This window comes from Notolepis coatsorum (assembly GCF_963971535.1).
Source record: "Notolepis coatsorum genome assembly, chromosome: 1".
Classification (NCBI taxonomy): Eukaryota; Metazoa; Chordata; class Actinopteri; order Aulopiformes; family Paralepididae; genus Notolepis; species Notolepis coatsorum.
This window is the reverse complement of record NC_140165.1, coordinates 305,540,841-305,556,306: the sequence shown is the minus strand read 5'-3', so window position 1 is coordinate 305,556,306 and position 15,466 is coordinate 305,540,841. Positions and strand designations below refer to the sequence as shown.

Below are 15,466 nucleotides of genomic sequence, written 5' to 3'. Positions count from 1 at the left end.
GACAGACAGACAGACAGACAGACAGACAGACAGACAGACAGACAGACAGACAGACAGACAGACAGACAGACAGGGAGACAGGGAGACAGGGAGACAGGGAGACAGACAGACAGGGAGACAGACATCTACCAGCTGCTGGTTGCAACAAAACATTTTCTGACAATTTTTTTTTTGTGCCCCAGCTCTGAAAAACTGCTAACAGCTAAGGCTACAACAGGCGCTGGAGCCTCAGCCACTTGTGAGCAAGCCAAGAAGACGTTAACATGACACATTTGTGTAGGTGTTTAGCGCCTTGCCCTGACGCCAGGCTTTGAACCAAAATATTCTATGGAGAACAGGGGATAACAACCTTGTTGTAAGGGTGTGTGTGTGTGTGTGTGTGTGTGTGTATTTGTGTGTGTGTATTTAGCCCCTGACACTGAGTCCCTCACTATTTGTCTGTGTATATGAGCTAGAGAGAGTCCACAGCAACAGATCAAGACTCCAAATCATCACCGCGACCAAATCACAGTCGATACCAAGACTATAGCATGTGTGTTTTGTTTTTTTGATCCACTTTTTTCTCCTCCTTTTTCTGTGTTTTTCTCCCATCCCAATTTAGTCGTGCCAATTCCCCCCTCCCGTCTTGATCGTTGTTCGCATGTGCCCCCCACTGGTCGGTTGTAGGGAGGGTTGATAGATACTATCGCATGTCCCCTCCGATACATGCGGAGTCAGCCAGCCACATCTTTTCACCTGCCAGTGCCGACTCTCATTGGCGAGGTGTAACGTGTGGGAGGCTCTCGACATCTCCTGTCCTTGCTGTGCAGGCGCCCTGACCGACCTGTAGGAGTCGCTGTTCACAACGACCAGATTACCACCCATCCACTCCCCTCCCGCTGACTCTGCCAATTGAGTCAGTATGACGGCCGGCCCAAGCCGGAGGCAACGCTGACAGCCGGATTCGATACCGGTGTCTCTCGCGTTGGTGATGAGCGCTTAGACCGCTGCGCCACCCAGCCGCCCGTGTGTGTTTGTCTGAGTTTCTCTTTTAAATGAATGGAAATTAAACTGCAGTCCCCCCGCTCTCTATCAAAGTAGCCTGGCTATATTGTCCCCAGTGATTATACATAATAATTTGTTTTATTTGCATTGGTCTCTTGGCCAGATAAATATAGATCTGTCTATCACAATACGGCCAAGACAAATGAAGTCTAAGTCAAAATTTATCAAAATTTGGTCTCCTGCATGGCCAAAACTGGACTCAATTAGGCTGCCTACCACACACACACAATCCTTCCTCGGTGTATTATATTAACATACTACCACACACTGTGTACACTACTGTGCTGCATGCTCGATTGATTGACGAATGTGCATGTCCAGAACGCAATTTATTCCAATGAGCCAACAAAAAAAGAAAAAAGGCTTTTTGAACGGACGTTATTTCGGGCTATTCCTGCTGTGACTGAGCATTCTGTATAGATTTCTAAGAGCCAAAGTTTTGCACGTACCGATTTGAATGGTCTGTGGCCGTTAAACTTTGCGTTCTTATTAAAAATCTACAGACATCTTCTACTACACACATAATAATTATGCACACCGACGCTGCATGGCAGAGCAAACCGAGGAGCGTCTTATCAACGCAACCATGTGTGCGCAGTGGGCAGCGTGTGTGAGCAGCATCCTCCCGGCTCTCGCAGTCGTCGAGGAAACGATCTCGCATCTGTCGCCGCCCGCCACACCCATCATCACACAAGAAGCCAGACATAGTGCAGCAGTAGTAGTAGAAATGGAACGTTTTATGTCAGTGTGATGATGATGGGGAAGAAGAAGATGACCACAGCCGAAGGCTATACGAACGAGCGACAGATCACACCGACGACACACACGGTCCCCCTTATAATAAAACATAACGGAACAGAGTATTGATGATGTGACGGATGAGACCGTTATATAAAAAAGAAAAAAGAAAAAAACATCTGTAGGGTGGATGGATGGAAGTGGAAAACGAACGGGCGATGATAGTATACACGTGGTGGTGCCACTTTTGGAGAGAGGAGGATAGGCATTTCTAGATATGGACGCGGCTTTTTCTGTCAATGCGCATAGATACTGCGGCTGCTCCACACACTACACTACTACGGCACGCTCCAACTCACCTTGAATCGGTACACGACTGTTCTCCTCCTGTCATTCGGGGGCTATATGGGGCGGACGGAGAACCAATACACGCCCCAAAGCCTCAATCAGTAACCAATCCAATGGTAGCAGAGGCGGACCTGTGGCTACATGCGCGCACTCGGTTCCACTATGATGCGCTCGTAAAAAAAAAAGAAATAACGGGCGCTCCGTCTTATTACTACAGCCGCGGCGGTGCAGGTGCGCTCTGTCTCTTCGGGAGAGGATGCGGATGGAAGAAGGACGGGGGAGGGAAGGGATGGATGAAGGGAATCGCCGCCAAGAGGAAAGAATATAGGATATTATGAAAACGGGGGGTATCGATCATATAGGAGGAGAGTGCGTGCGGTTCAAGGTCGAATTATGAAAGATTGGTGGAACGGGGCACTTTGCGTGGTGGTGGTGGTAATAGCTGGTCGGCAATAGTACTATGATTTGGTATGTGGCCACTCTGATAGCAAGTGTATTCAGCACCAGAGGAACAGCCGCTCAAGGTGAGTTGAAGTGCAATATATCTTGTGTGCCGGCCGCCCATGTAACATTATGGTTTCAGTCTTCTTCGTGTGTGTGCGTTTTGCTGCTGCTGGCTTTTGGATAGCATGGCATTTTTTTTTTTTTATTATGGCAGATAATCGGAACCGGGGGAGGGGGGGGGGTGGGTTTCGTTGTAACAAATGGCTGCATATCTCATATGTCGCGTGAAAGTTCAGCCTTGGTTAATTGGTATTAGGGGAAATAGCGATTATGTAGAAATACCTATGCATCATTTAATTGCATTATTGGCTTATGCATATGATATTAATACAATGAGATACCATAATAGCATATTTGTGTAAAGGTGGTCACTATAGGCAGGCTACTATAGCAGGCAGGCACTTCGCGCCCGGCACCTGTCCTCCGACAGCCTCGAACCGCGAACCGGCACCATGCGACCATGAATGTTAAATAAATGCCACAGTCTTATCCTTTCCACCACCTGAAACAGATCAAATTCAAGTGGCGAAGTGGAGAGTATTTAACTTGGGAGCGAGTTTACACCAAGGGGCTATCCGTTGCCAGGTTTCAATCTCGTTATAATACACACTCACCCCTCTCAGCTCACTCCACAGCGACACCAGCTGGAGATTTATGCTCGATCATATTACCAGAGTCACGGCACCATTCGTAACGACGATCGCTAGCTAGTAGCAGGCACTTTGCGCTATAGTGCACCTGTCCTCCGACAGCTTCGAACCGCGAACCCTGCGCCCACCAGCGCCGCGTGACCACGTGTGTTAAACACCACGGTCTTATCGATCCCGCCACACGAAACGGATACGATTTGGGTGGTGAAGTGGCGGTGTGTTTTGAATTATCTTTTTCCCCCTTCTTTTTCCGTTTTTCTCCTATCCCAATGTTAGTCGTTATGCCAATTCCCAATCCTCTTCCTGGTCGTTGCGCACTCTACCCCCTACCGTCGGTCCGGGAGGGCGGAGACTATCACATGCTTCCTCCGACACATGTGTAGCCAGCCCACCACTTCTTTTCACCTGGCAGCGCGGACTCTCACTGGGAGAGTGTAACGTGTGGAAGGTCACACTACCTCTCCCAGATCCTTCCCTTGCTGTGCAGGCGCCCCGACCGAACTGTAGGAGTCGCTGTTTACAACGACCAGGACCCACCCTCGCCGGGTTTCCCACCCGCTAACACTGCCAATTGTGTTAGTATGGATGGTCGGCCAACCCGGAAGCACCACAGCTGGATTCGATCCCACTGTCTCTGTGGTGGTAGACAGACGCTTAGTCCGCTGCGCTACCCGGCCACCCCAGTGGCGGTGTATTTAACATAGGAGTGAGTTTGCACCAAGGGGGCTAGCGGTGCAAGGTCTCAACCCTGTTACATTTGCATATCAGGAAGTGTTACGATCATAGCATTCACTAGTACATAAAATGATTGACCATCTCAAAGATATAGGAAGTCTAGAGACTATAATACTATAAGATACTACAAGATAGCTATAAGATAGCATAGTAGGTTTGTAGACTGGCTGCTACAGTGTGTTGACTATAGTTTATGTGGCATAGTAAAAGGATAAAATACACTGAGCAGTTATTGCAACCTTTTAATGTCGACTTTGATGTAGGTCTACATTCATGCATGTGCCGTACAGTAGTAGTACAGGCCTATCGTTCCCTTGACTTCTGAAAAAAGGGGTGTGTCCGTCTCATTATTCACAGTGAAAAGCGACTAAATCATGCACCACGTGTCACGTCAAAAGCGGAATCCTGTATTTGAAAGGATACATTGCTACATGTATTCATGTGGTACTTGATGCTGGATTCACATTCTGGACTGGGGGGAGGATTGTTCTGTCTTCACTCATAGCCTGCACTATAGGCTTCCAGTCTGCATAACCCCAGTGCTGCCGGGTGTAAATTGGTTTCTCACGTCAGGCTATTGCAGGATTGTGAAGCAATGTGTACAATATCAGTTATGTACTATTTGTTTGCGTTTTCCCTGCAGCATGAGCATTCTGTATTGACCTATGGACTGACTTAACCTTGCTTTTCCACCGCTGTCCAGCTGAGGGAGACATTTGTCAAGCTGCTATCTGCTATCTGATCTCACTGACCCCCACATGGCCAATCAGCGGTTCTGCTCTGAAGAAGTCTTGTCTCGTCTGAAGCGCCGTGGTCCCCGGCCTAGACCAGTGTGAAAACTACACTCACTGCGGGGGTTAACATGTATTTTTAGGGAGTGGGGATTCTCCCATCGTGGATGCTGTGGATATGCATACACACATTTCTATTTGGGAAAGCGTATAGCCTAGATGAAGCATGAGTGAGGCCAGTGTGTGCTGTAATTTGATATGGAACTGATGTTATCTGATATAGAATGCTGTCGGTCTGGAGGGTGATCTTTACATGCGTGAGCCTAGGAACTGACTCGAAGAACTGTGAAAAGACAGTAGAGCAAGTGCACAAAGATGGCAGCATCCTGGATGGGTGTTATTCAGTGTTCCTGGCCCCGTGCATCAGTGTAACGTACACCCCGGGTCCTCTCTGCCTAGTCCTCCCTCTCAGACGTGGATGTTCATGTTGTGCACCGAGGGATGGTTTGGAAAAGAATGAATTCAGGAGGAAGCTGCCATCTTGGCATTTTATAGTCTTCGAAATGATACACAAATCTACTCTGCTGTTAAATGCCAGGGACGGGAGAGGGGGGGGGGGGGGGGGGGGGGGGGGTATTTTGGTATCAATTTCATTGAAGGCCAATTCGAGGCCCCACTCTATCCAATAGGCTGTCATGCAAACAAATGCATGGTCCACTCCACTCCACACCTGAACCGAATCCATTTTTCAAAAACGTTGAAATAGTTAAACTCTTTTCGCTTGATTGATTGATTGATTGATTGAAAACTTTATTAACAGATTGCAGAATGGGTACAGTACAGTACAGCTCAATACATACAATTGTTAAGGGGATGCAGACCAGAGAAAGACTTTCGTCTTGTTTACATCAGGGTCCCCCACTTGTGAGTTGACTTTATGTAACTTAATTAAAGGAACACGCCAACATTATGGGAAATGCTCTCACCGTCTTCTCCAGAGTCAGACAAGAAGATAGATACCAGTTTCCTCTCTGTGCGTTCAGTAGAAAGTTGTCCGGCTGCAAGGTAGCCTAGCTTAGCACAAAATGAATAGAAGCGGCTAGCTTGCAGCCGCATAGCTTTCTACTGAACGCATAGAGAGGAAACTGGTATCTATCTTCCTGACTGCACATTTCCCACAATGTTAGCAGGTTCCTTTAGGTGAAAAATAATGATCTTGATTAATCTCGTTCATTTACACAACGTACGGACAGGGCAGAGAGACCAGCGATCGAGAATCAGAACTGTATTTGGTTGTTGAAACATTGATTGTTGAAAACACAAGCCTGAACTCGGGTGGGAATCTTTGGGAATCTCACAATTTAATTAGATTTTGTATCTAATCTGTAGGATTTGGCAACATATAATTTCTAGTTCTAAGGACATGAGAAACTTTAAACCATATGACAAGACAAGAAAACTGAAAACAATTACTTTTGGTGTTTGTATATAGATTTGTAATCCTAGATAATCGAAACTCGATTCTCAATGTTCTCTATTGTTTCCCCCACCCCTATTAAACTCTTTGGAGAGAATACTTGGACAACATTACATGTATAAACAAACTAACCAGCTGCAACAAGATCCATAATAAATTATACATTAAAAGCTTTCATTGTGGCATGTGACTTCATGATCGCCAAGGATGTTTCAAGTTCAAGTTTCTTTAATAGTTGTCATACAGAAGTACAGAATACTTTTATACAAAATGCTTCTTTCTGTTACGCCCCAGAGACTGTGCTAGACAAAAGATAAGTATAAAATAAAATAAAATAGTATAGCATGTAAAAATAGAAGGATGCATGATGTAGCCATATTTTTAGCTGGTGCAATATCTTTACTGTAAATATTAAATACAATGTTGGACATAAGCTGAATTTATCTCTGTCTGACATCCAGCGTCAGAACACCCAGCTGGTGCAACAGAACCCAGGAGTATAAATGGCCATGCATCACAAACCTTATAAATAATAAAATGTATTATGTCACCAAATTAACACAATTTAAATGTAGGGGAAAAAAGAACCCAATTAAAATTACAGATACCAAGAGCACAGTTTGTAAAAAATGAAAAGAAGATCTTCTTCCCAAAATGTCTAGCTTCATGGATAAAAGGGAGCAGGCCATTACCAGCTAGCTCCTGTTTCAATACTACCGCTAAACCTGAGGACATATGGCAGCAAATATTATGGTTCAATATTAACTTAATAATAGATGGGGGACCCTTTGTGTGGAAGCAAATATTGAAGTGTGGCATGGCATTTCTGTGGACAATATAATGGATGAAAATGGAAATATTATGATGTATGATGAATCCTTCGAGAGAACAGTAATGTATGACCCCATCACAAACGTAATCAACTCGAAGCGACAATACTGTACCAACATGAGTGAATACTTACTATAATAAGTAAAGGAAACAATAAAACTATTATTTGTTGCCCATATAGCAAAAAATCGAAGTGGATGATTTGTATATTCGTCGATGAAAAAATACACAATTGGGGGGTGGGGTGTGTATGGGCTAGGGGGAGAGGTCCCTGCCTGGAGGGTAGGGGTGTGTATGGGCTAAGGGGAGAGGTCCCTGCCTGGAGGGTAGGGGTGTGTATGGGCTAAGGGGAGAGGTCCCTGCCTGGAGGGTAGGGGTGTGTATGGGCTAGGGGGAGAGGTCCCTGCCTGGAGGGTAGGGGTGTGTATGTACAGTATGGGCTAGGGGGAGAGGTCCCTGCCTGGAGGGTAGGGGTGTGTATGGGCTAGGGGGAGAGGTCCCTGCCTGGAGGGTAGGGGTGTGTATGTACAGTATGGGCTAGGGGGAGAGGTCCCTGCCTGGAGGGTAGGGGTGTGTATGTACAGTATGGGCTAGGGGGAGAGGTCCCTGCCTGGAGGGTAGGGGTGTGTATGTACAGTATGGGCTAGGGGGAGCGGTCCCTGCTGTCTGACGCCTAGAGGGTAGGGGTGTGTATGGACTAGGGGGAGAGGTCCCTGCTGTTTGACGCCTGGAGGGTAGGGGTGTGTATGGACTAGGGGGAGAGGTCCCTGCTGTCTGACGCCTGGAGGGTAGGGGTGTGTAATTGTGTATGGACTAGGGGGAGAGGTCCCTGCTGTCTGACGCCTGGAGGGTAGGGGTGTGTAATTGTGTATGGACTAGGGGGAGAGGTCCCTGCTGTCTGACGCCTGGAGGGTAGGGGTGTGTATGTATGGACTAGGGGGAGAGGTCCCTGCTGTCTGATGCCTGGAGGGTAGGGGTGTGTATGTATGGACTAGGGGGAGAGGTCCCTGCTGTCTGACGCCTGGAGGGTAGGGGTGTGTATGGACTAGGGGGAGAGGTCCCTGCTGTCTGACGCCTGGAGGATAGGGGTGTGTACTGTATGTATGGACTAGGGGGAGAGGTCCCTGCTGTCTGACGCCTGGAGGATAGGGGTGTGTACTGTATGTATGGACTAGGGGGAGAGGTCCCTGCTCTTTGACGCCTGGAGGGTAGGGGTGTGTATGGACTAGGGGGAGAGGTCCCTGCTGGGGTGGAGGCTTACTCCCTTCTGTGCATGTTCTATGGCTTCCCTCATTCTGGTCTGACTTAAGTCTGAATACAAAAAAAAAAAAATTATTAGTGTTTTGAAGAAAAAAAACGAATAATCAACTGCAACAAGCAGTCTATGGAACAGCATCCACAATAATCTGCTGTAGATGTGATGCTTTCATTGTGGCAGACGTCTTCATGATTGCTAAGGTTGCATGTCATATTTTTAGATGGTGCAATATGTTTACCATAAATATTTAAAGGGGACATATTATGCTTTTTGGATTTTCCCTTTCCTTGAGTGTGTTGTATAGCTGGAGGTGCATGTAGAACATCTGCAGAGTTACAAAGCCCAAAGTCCACACAAATTATTCCTCTATATACTGTACGTCTGTCTTTTCTTCTGTTACATGTTTACATCACCATGTAACACTTGTGTATCACCGATAATGACGGCTCACTCGTTAAATGTGTCCTTTCTCCGTCACTAAAATATGTTTCTGACAACGTTTTAGGTGTGATCTGCAACACCTAGTTTTACAGTTTGATCTGAATTCTGTGAACCAGGAAGTGCCGCAACACAGGGGAGCAGCAGCTCATTTGCATATAAAGACACAGGAGCAGAAACGGCTTGTTTCAGGATGAGTGAGCCTGATTTGCTGCACACACAACCTGTACAGCTGTAACTAGGCACCTTTTATTTTTAAACCAATATACCGTGCAAACGTTTGTAAGTTAAAATGAAAATGAAAATATAAGTGTGCAATGGGCATAATATGGGCTTTAGCACTGTCATCCAACTTTAGAACACACGTGTGGGGCACATTTAAATTTAAATTGGTATGCATCACCAACTTTTATAAATACTTCACCTATAACATAAAACTGCTTCAGTTGTACAGTGTTGTTGAAACAAATGCAATTTTTTTTTTTTTATTATCTTTTTCCATTTTTCTCCCATCCCAATGTTAGTCGTTATGCCAATTCCCAATCCCCTTCCTGGTCGTTGCGCACTCTACCCCCTACCGTCGGTCCGGGAGGGCGGAGACTATCACATGCTTCCTCTGACACATGTGTACCCAGCCCACCACTTCTTTTCACCTGGCAGCGCAGACTCTCACTGGGGGAGTGTAACGTGTGGAAGGTCACACTACCTCTCCCAGATCCTTGCCTATTTGTCGAGATTGTCTTCTGTTCGTTTATTCATTGGGTTGGGAGATTTCTTTGATGAAAGTCCAAAAAAGCTAGCGGTGATTTCAGCTGAAGGCTAAACCTCAGTTAATTGAATACCATACGTTTGGCTGTCCTATATACATTAGAGCTCTTTGGTCCTAATTCAAAGAGTCACTCTCCTTGCTGAGGGTTGCTAACGCACATTCATTGGGATACTCCCAGGCTGCAAGAAATCAAAGCTGAGATTCTTTTCCCCATAAAAAAAGTATGTGAATGACATATTGATTTGGGTTATGCTAATCTAATATGGATTAATTTGTGAAATATCATTTAAATACTAATAATCAGACATGCATGAGCAGCAGCATTCTTGGTTCACATCACACCAGCAACACAGCATTGTAGCCCGACTAGCCAGACAAGATCTATACCAGACACACATCACTGTAGCCCTATGAGCCAGACAAGATCTACACCAGACACACAGCACTGTAGCCCTATGAGTCAGACAAGATCTACACCAGACACACAGCACTGTAGCCCTATGAGTCAGACAAGATCTACACCAGACACACATCACTGTAGCCCTATGAGCCAGACAAGATCTATACCAGACACATTGTACTGTAGCCCTATGAGTCAGACAAGATCTACACCAGACACACAGTACTGTAGCCCTATGAGTCAGACAAGATCTACACCAGACACACAGCACTGTAGCCCTATGAGTATAAATAAATCGCATGATCATGTATTATGTTTTTAAACGTTTAAATATCAACATTATCTGGCCATCCTCAGTAAATATGATCAAAACTCCTCTGACCTCGTCTGGTCTTTCCAAAGACCCAAGAGATGGAAAAGTGATATATTTGTGGAAAAGGCTCCCTCTTGTCTAGCATATTACACTCTCATACTAAACATGTAAAGGTACCGAAATTGGGTGCCCACTGATCTAGCATGAATCGGTACTACTCTGTAGTACGGCTGTAATTCGGCCGGTACCCTTAAAAGTACAGCGTTCAGTACCCAAATCCTACTCCCCAGGTCTATAAGGCAATGTCAGTCAGTGAGTATTGTAGTGTTAGTTGTGTGATACAGCCATAGCACATGTTAGAGGACAGGGGCAACAGTGGCTCAGGAGGTAGAGAGCACTCGTCTGGTAATCGGAAGGTTCCCGGTTTGATTCTCACTCCCCTGCAGGCAGTGTGTTGAAGTGTCCTTGAGCAAGACACTTAACCCTCTAATTGCTCCCAATGAGCAGGTCGGCACCTTGCATGGTTGCCTCCGCTCTCGGTGTGTGAGTGAATGGGTGAATGTGAGGAACAAAATTGTTAAAGCGCTTTGGATAAAAGCACAATATAAATGCATAATTTTATTTTTATTTATATATTTCTTTAGAGGAACTGGAAGGCATAAAAAATTACATCGGCATCATTTCTCCTGTAGTTGCATTTAATAGAAGGCAAATGGGATACCCGCCCGACATGGTGACGGATTACCTTTTTGCCATATTTTGCTTTGTCATATTTCCAAACTTGGCATTCACCCACCTTGCTCATCCGTTCACATGTTGAAAGCCTGCTCCGTTCAGCTGCGACAAACTAGACCCTTTTATGTCACGCAGTTTGTAGTAATAGTTTTACTATGATGAGCATCTTGTAATTGAGCATCTTGTATAATTGTAAATGTTTGTCATCTGGTAATCAAAAGGTACCCGGTTCGATTCCAGCTCCTTACGGCAGCGTGTCGAAGTATCCTTGAGCAAGACACTTAAGGTTTAGGTTAAGGTTAGGGTCAAGAGGTTATGGTTTGGGCGGTCAGGTGGCGTAGCGGAGATTGCGTTCGTCACCAACACCGGATACGCTGGATTCGCCTGTTCGAATCCAGCTCACAGCTCCGGCGTTGTCACCAGCTTGGCTGGCCGTTTGCACTAATACAATTGGCTGTATTAGAGGGTGGGAAAGCTGGCGGGGTGGGTCCGGGTCGTTGTAAACAGCGACTCCTACAGTTCGGTCGGGGCGCCTGCTCAGCGCGGATAGGATCTAAGGGGGGTAGTGTGATCCTTCCACACGTTACACCCTCTCAGTGAGAGTCCGCGCTGCCAGGTGAAAAGAAGCGGTTGATTGGCTAGACGTGTGTCGGAGGAAGCATGTGATAGCCTCCACTCTCCCAGACCGACTGTGGGGGGTAAGTGCGCAGCGACCAGGAAGGGGATTGGGAATTGTCATAACGACTAACATTGGATGGGAGAAAATCGGAGGAAAAAGGAGGGGGAAAAAGATCAATAAAAAAAAAAAAGTTATGGTTTGGCATGTAGTGGTTCTGGATATGGTTATGGTTAGGGGGCCTGGGGAATGAAGGTTAAGTCAATGTAGTATAGTGTACTGGTCTACTACATTCATGCTCTGATGAAGGATGACTAGGCTGAAACAAACAGAATAAATTGGTGAAACTGAGGCACTGTCCTTTTTCTCAAAGTTGGTGAGTGCTACCATACATCTTTGGATGTTGTTTTTTGCAGTAAACGTGCGTGTGTGTGTGTGTGTGCGTGCACGTGTGTCTGCGTGCATGTTTTGCTATGATGCCCCCTAAGCTCATGGAATGAACTCTTAACAGTCCTTAAAGCTTGAGATTCTCCCCTCTGTTGCAGACTTTAAAACCTTGATCTCCAACCTTTGTCAATCAGGTTGTACGTGTTTTTAATTGATTTGTTATCCTTACTTTTGTCTTGCCTTGTTGTGGTATTGTTATGCTGTGTGATTTGATATGCCTTTTTCTTATGCTTATTTATGTATGTACAGTACACTCAACGTGACTGTAAATGAGGGAAACCTCAGTTGCCTTTCGAGTTTAAATAAAGGTTTTAAATGAAAATAAAATGTGCACACAGAGGCAGGGTTAATGTGTGGCCCAAAGAGGCCCCTCCCAGTAGTACCCACACAGTATATAGAATGGCTAAGGCAGGCGTGTCCAAAGTCCAGCCCGAGGGTCAACCGTGACCCGCGGACCGATTTTAAACGGCCCGCGGCTTGTTTCTCAAAATGTGCTGTACGTGGCCCAATACCTTACTATGGCAGCACCGCGAAGGGCACCAAGTAGATACTACCGTACACAGGCGGAACTAATGTTTTCATTATAGTGAACAGATGGTAAACAAGCAAACGATTGGTTACCCAGCAACAGACATTCTCCTCCTATGCAGAAGACATGGCCACAGCAAAGAAACGTGTGAAGTATCAGCGAGGAGCGGCGGAAAGTCGAATACTTTTTCACCGAAAGCCGAATCAGTCGCACTTGTGTCATAACCACATAACCATCGCGGTTATGAAAGAGTTCAATGTGAAGAGACTAGGGCTGTCCCCGACTAAGGATTTGGATGGTCGACTATTATTGGCCAAAATTTGCCGTTAGTCGACTATTGGTCGACAAAAAAAAGAAAAAAAAAGTAGCTTATAATATTTTTTATTTTAGATTTTTTTTAACATTTTTATCATTCCATTTGGGCTGTGGGGGTGCTTAATGTCTGAAGGAGTCGACTGAAGGCTTCTTGTCCTCTGCAAAAGCATGCAATTGGTCCACTGATGGATACATCTTGATATTTGTCTAGTCTAGTGTGTTCATTAGATGGGTGAAATCCTCTTTCAGTGCCTCTGTGCCTGTTTTCGTAGGCAGTTAGCTTCTGGTATGCGTGCCATTAGCGTTAGCCACGCTTCTAGGCCTCTTTTCTTTTGGAAAGAATGATTAAAAAAAAATTATAAATATTTTTTTATTTAATTTTTCATATTCGACTAAGAGGTTGGCCAGTCGACTACGGCTCCTTTCGACCAATTAGTCGACTAATCGACTAATAGGGGTCAGCCCTAAAAGAGACACTACGAGACTATAATTCATACCGGAGATTGTCCTGCAGTACGTGAACGGGTGGAGAAAGTGAAACAGCTCGACAGCTATAGCTTAGCTTCCCGGCAGCGGCCCTTTGGGAGTCAAATGAAAACACGAGAGCTAGTTATGAAGTGGCGAGGTCAATCGCGAGACACGGAAAGCCTTTAACTGAGGGCGAATGTGTTAAAGACTGTGTACTGAAGATGGTGGATAACTTTATTTGCTCTGAGAAGAAGCAGGCGTTTGCAGATGTTTGCCTTGCTCGTAACACTATGGCACGGAGAATTGAAGGAAACGTCCTCAGACATCGAGAGACAGTGAGTCGGGGGTGGGGGGGGGGGGGGGGGGGTGGCGGCAGGGGCGTAGCTGGGGGGGGGGTAGCTTAGGATGATTCCAAGGGCCCCCCCCAAAAAAAAATAAAAATAAAAAATTTACTAGACATCACTCAGGTGTATTATTGATGCTCTCATTGATACTATGTTTGTGTGTGTGTGTGTGTGTGTGTGAGAGATATATAGAGAGAGAGGGGGGGCTTTGGTAGACTATTGCATTGGTCCATTCATTGAAGATGAACGCAATGCGACATCCTTTACTAGGCTCACCCACCAACAGTGCAGGTGCTGAACTGCTGATCCGAATGTATAGGTAAAAACCATATTATGCGTTTTCATCAATAAAAAATTGGCCAAATTTTTTTTTCCGCTCAAGCGCTTACGTGCGCTCGCATTCACTGGGGGCCTACAAATACATTCTTTCATGGGGCCCAGAATCTGGAGCTACACCCCTGCGTGGCGGATTTAGATTCTCTTCCTCAGACACACGGCTCAGAACGGGTTTCTTTGCGAGGAATTGATGTAATTGAACATTACAGAACTGCTTAACCTCAAGTGTCTTAAGGGCCAGACAAGAAGGGTGGATTTATTTCAGTTTGCCTCTCTCCAGCTCTTCACATTCTTGTTCTTATTGAAGTAAAACAGACGTGTTGGAAGTTATGAAAATTGTATTTTCACTTATTTTTTTCATATAAATCAAACTAGGTTAGAATAAGGACACCAGAAAGAATACTAATGAGAAGAGCACCGCTTCTTGTGAATAAGTGCATGTGTAGCAGAGGGTATGTGTGGCTACATGAATGTGTGGTGTGGTGGTGATGAGTATGGGTACACTAATGTACGTACGGTAGTGTGTGTATGGGTACATGGAATGTGTTGTGTGGTGTGTGTATGTAGGTGTCGTTTTTTTAGGTGTTCCATAAACACATTTCATTGTACTGTGTTGTGCAATGACAATAAAGCTACTTCTACTTCTACTCTACACTTGGAACAATATTGCACTAAAAATAAATGTTCTCATAATGCAGTATATTTGTAGATGTTTTTGAAAGACCGCTGAACGGTTTTGGGGTCACTGGGTACAGCCATGCTCACAGCTCTGAGGCAGACTATGTACCACGATCCCCAGACAATCTCCCAGGGTGCACTGCTTTCACAGACACCTTTACTACCTTTTGCAATTGTATACTTTATGAGATCACTCATGTTTGAGTCTTTTAGTTGTCTGGCTTCTGGCTTTGGGAGATAGTTGTTGTTAGATGGACTGTACCATAGGAATAACATGCAATTTATAACGGGTGGTGTTTTAAAGAATGAAAAATAAATCAATTGCTTGATATCATACTTGAACAAATAGGCTAAACAAAACCACCTGTGCTAATTACTTTATTTATGAGGGAAGGTTCTCTGTGCATGGATGCTCTTTTTCAGCAACGCTCTGCTTCACATTCACACAGTTCCATTCACACATGGGAGCTGCCCAGTACAACCACACTCTGACACTGTTGACCACTAGGAGCTGCCCAGTACAACCACAGTCTGACACTGTTGACCACTAGGAGCTGTCCAGTACAACCACAGTCTGACACTGTTGACCACTAGGAGCTGCCCAGTACAACCACAGTCTGACACTGTTGACCACTAGGAGCTGCCCAGTACAACCACAGTCTGACACTGTTGGCCACTAGGAGCTGCCCAGTACAACCACAGTCTGACACTGTTGACCACTAGGAGCTGCCCAGTACATGAACCACAGTCTGACACTGTTGA

General features: G+C 45.5%; 1 protein-coding gene across 1 annotated transcript in view; it reads left to right on the top strand.

The window, feature by feature from the left end:
• Nucleotides 1–2,590: 2,590 nt before the first annotated feature.
• igsf9ba (immunoglobulin superfamily, member 9Ba) overlaps nt 2,591–15,466 on the top strand; it is a gene marked incomplete at both ends in the record, with an annotated part of 134,018 nt that continues 121,142 nt past the window's right edge. The window contains 1 exon segment of the mRNA XM_084310994.1: nt 2,591–2,654. Coding sequence (XP_084167120.1) covers nt 2,591–2,654 — 64 coding nt within the window.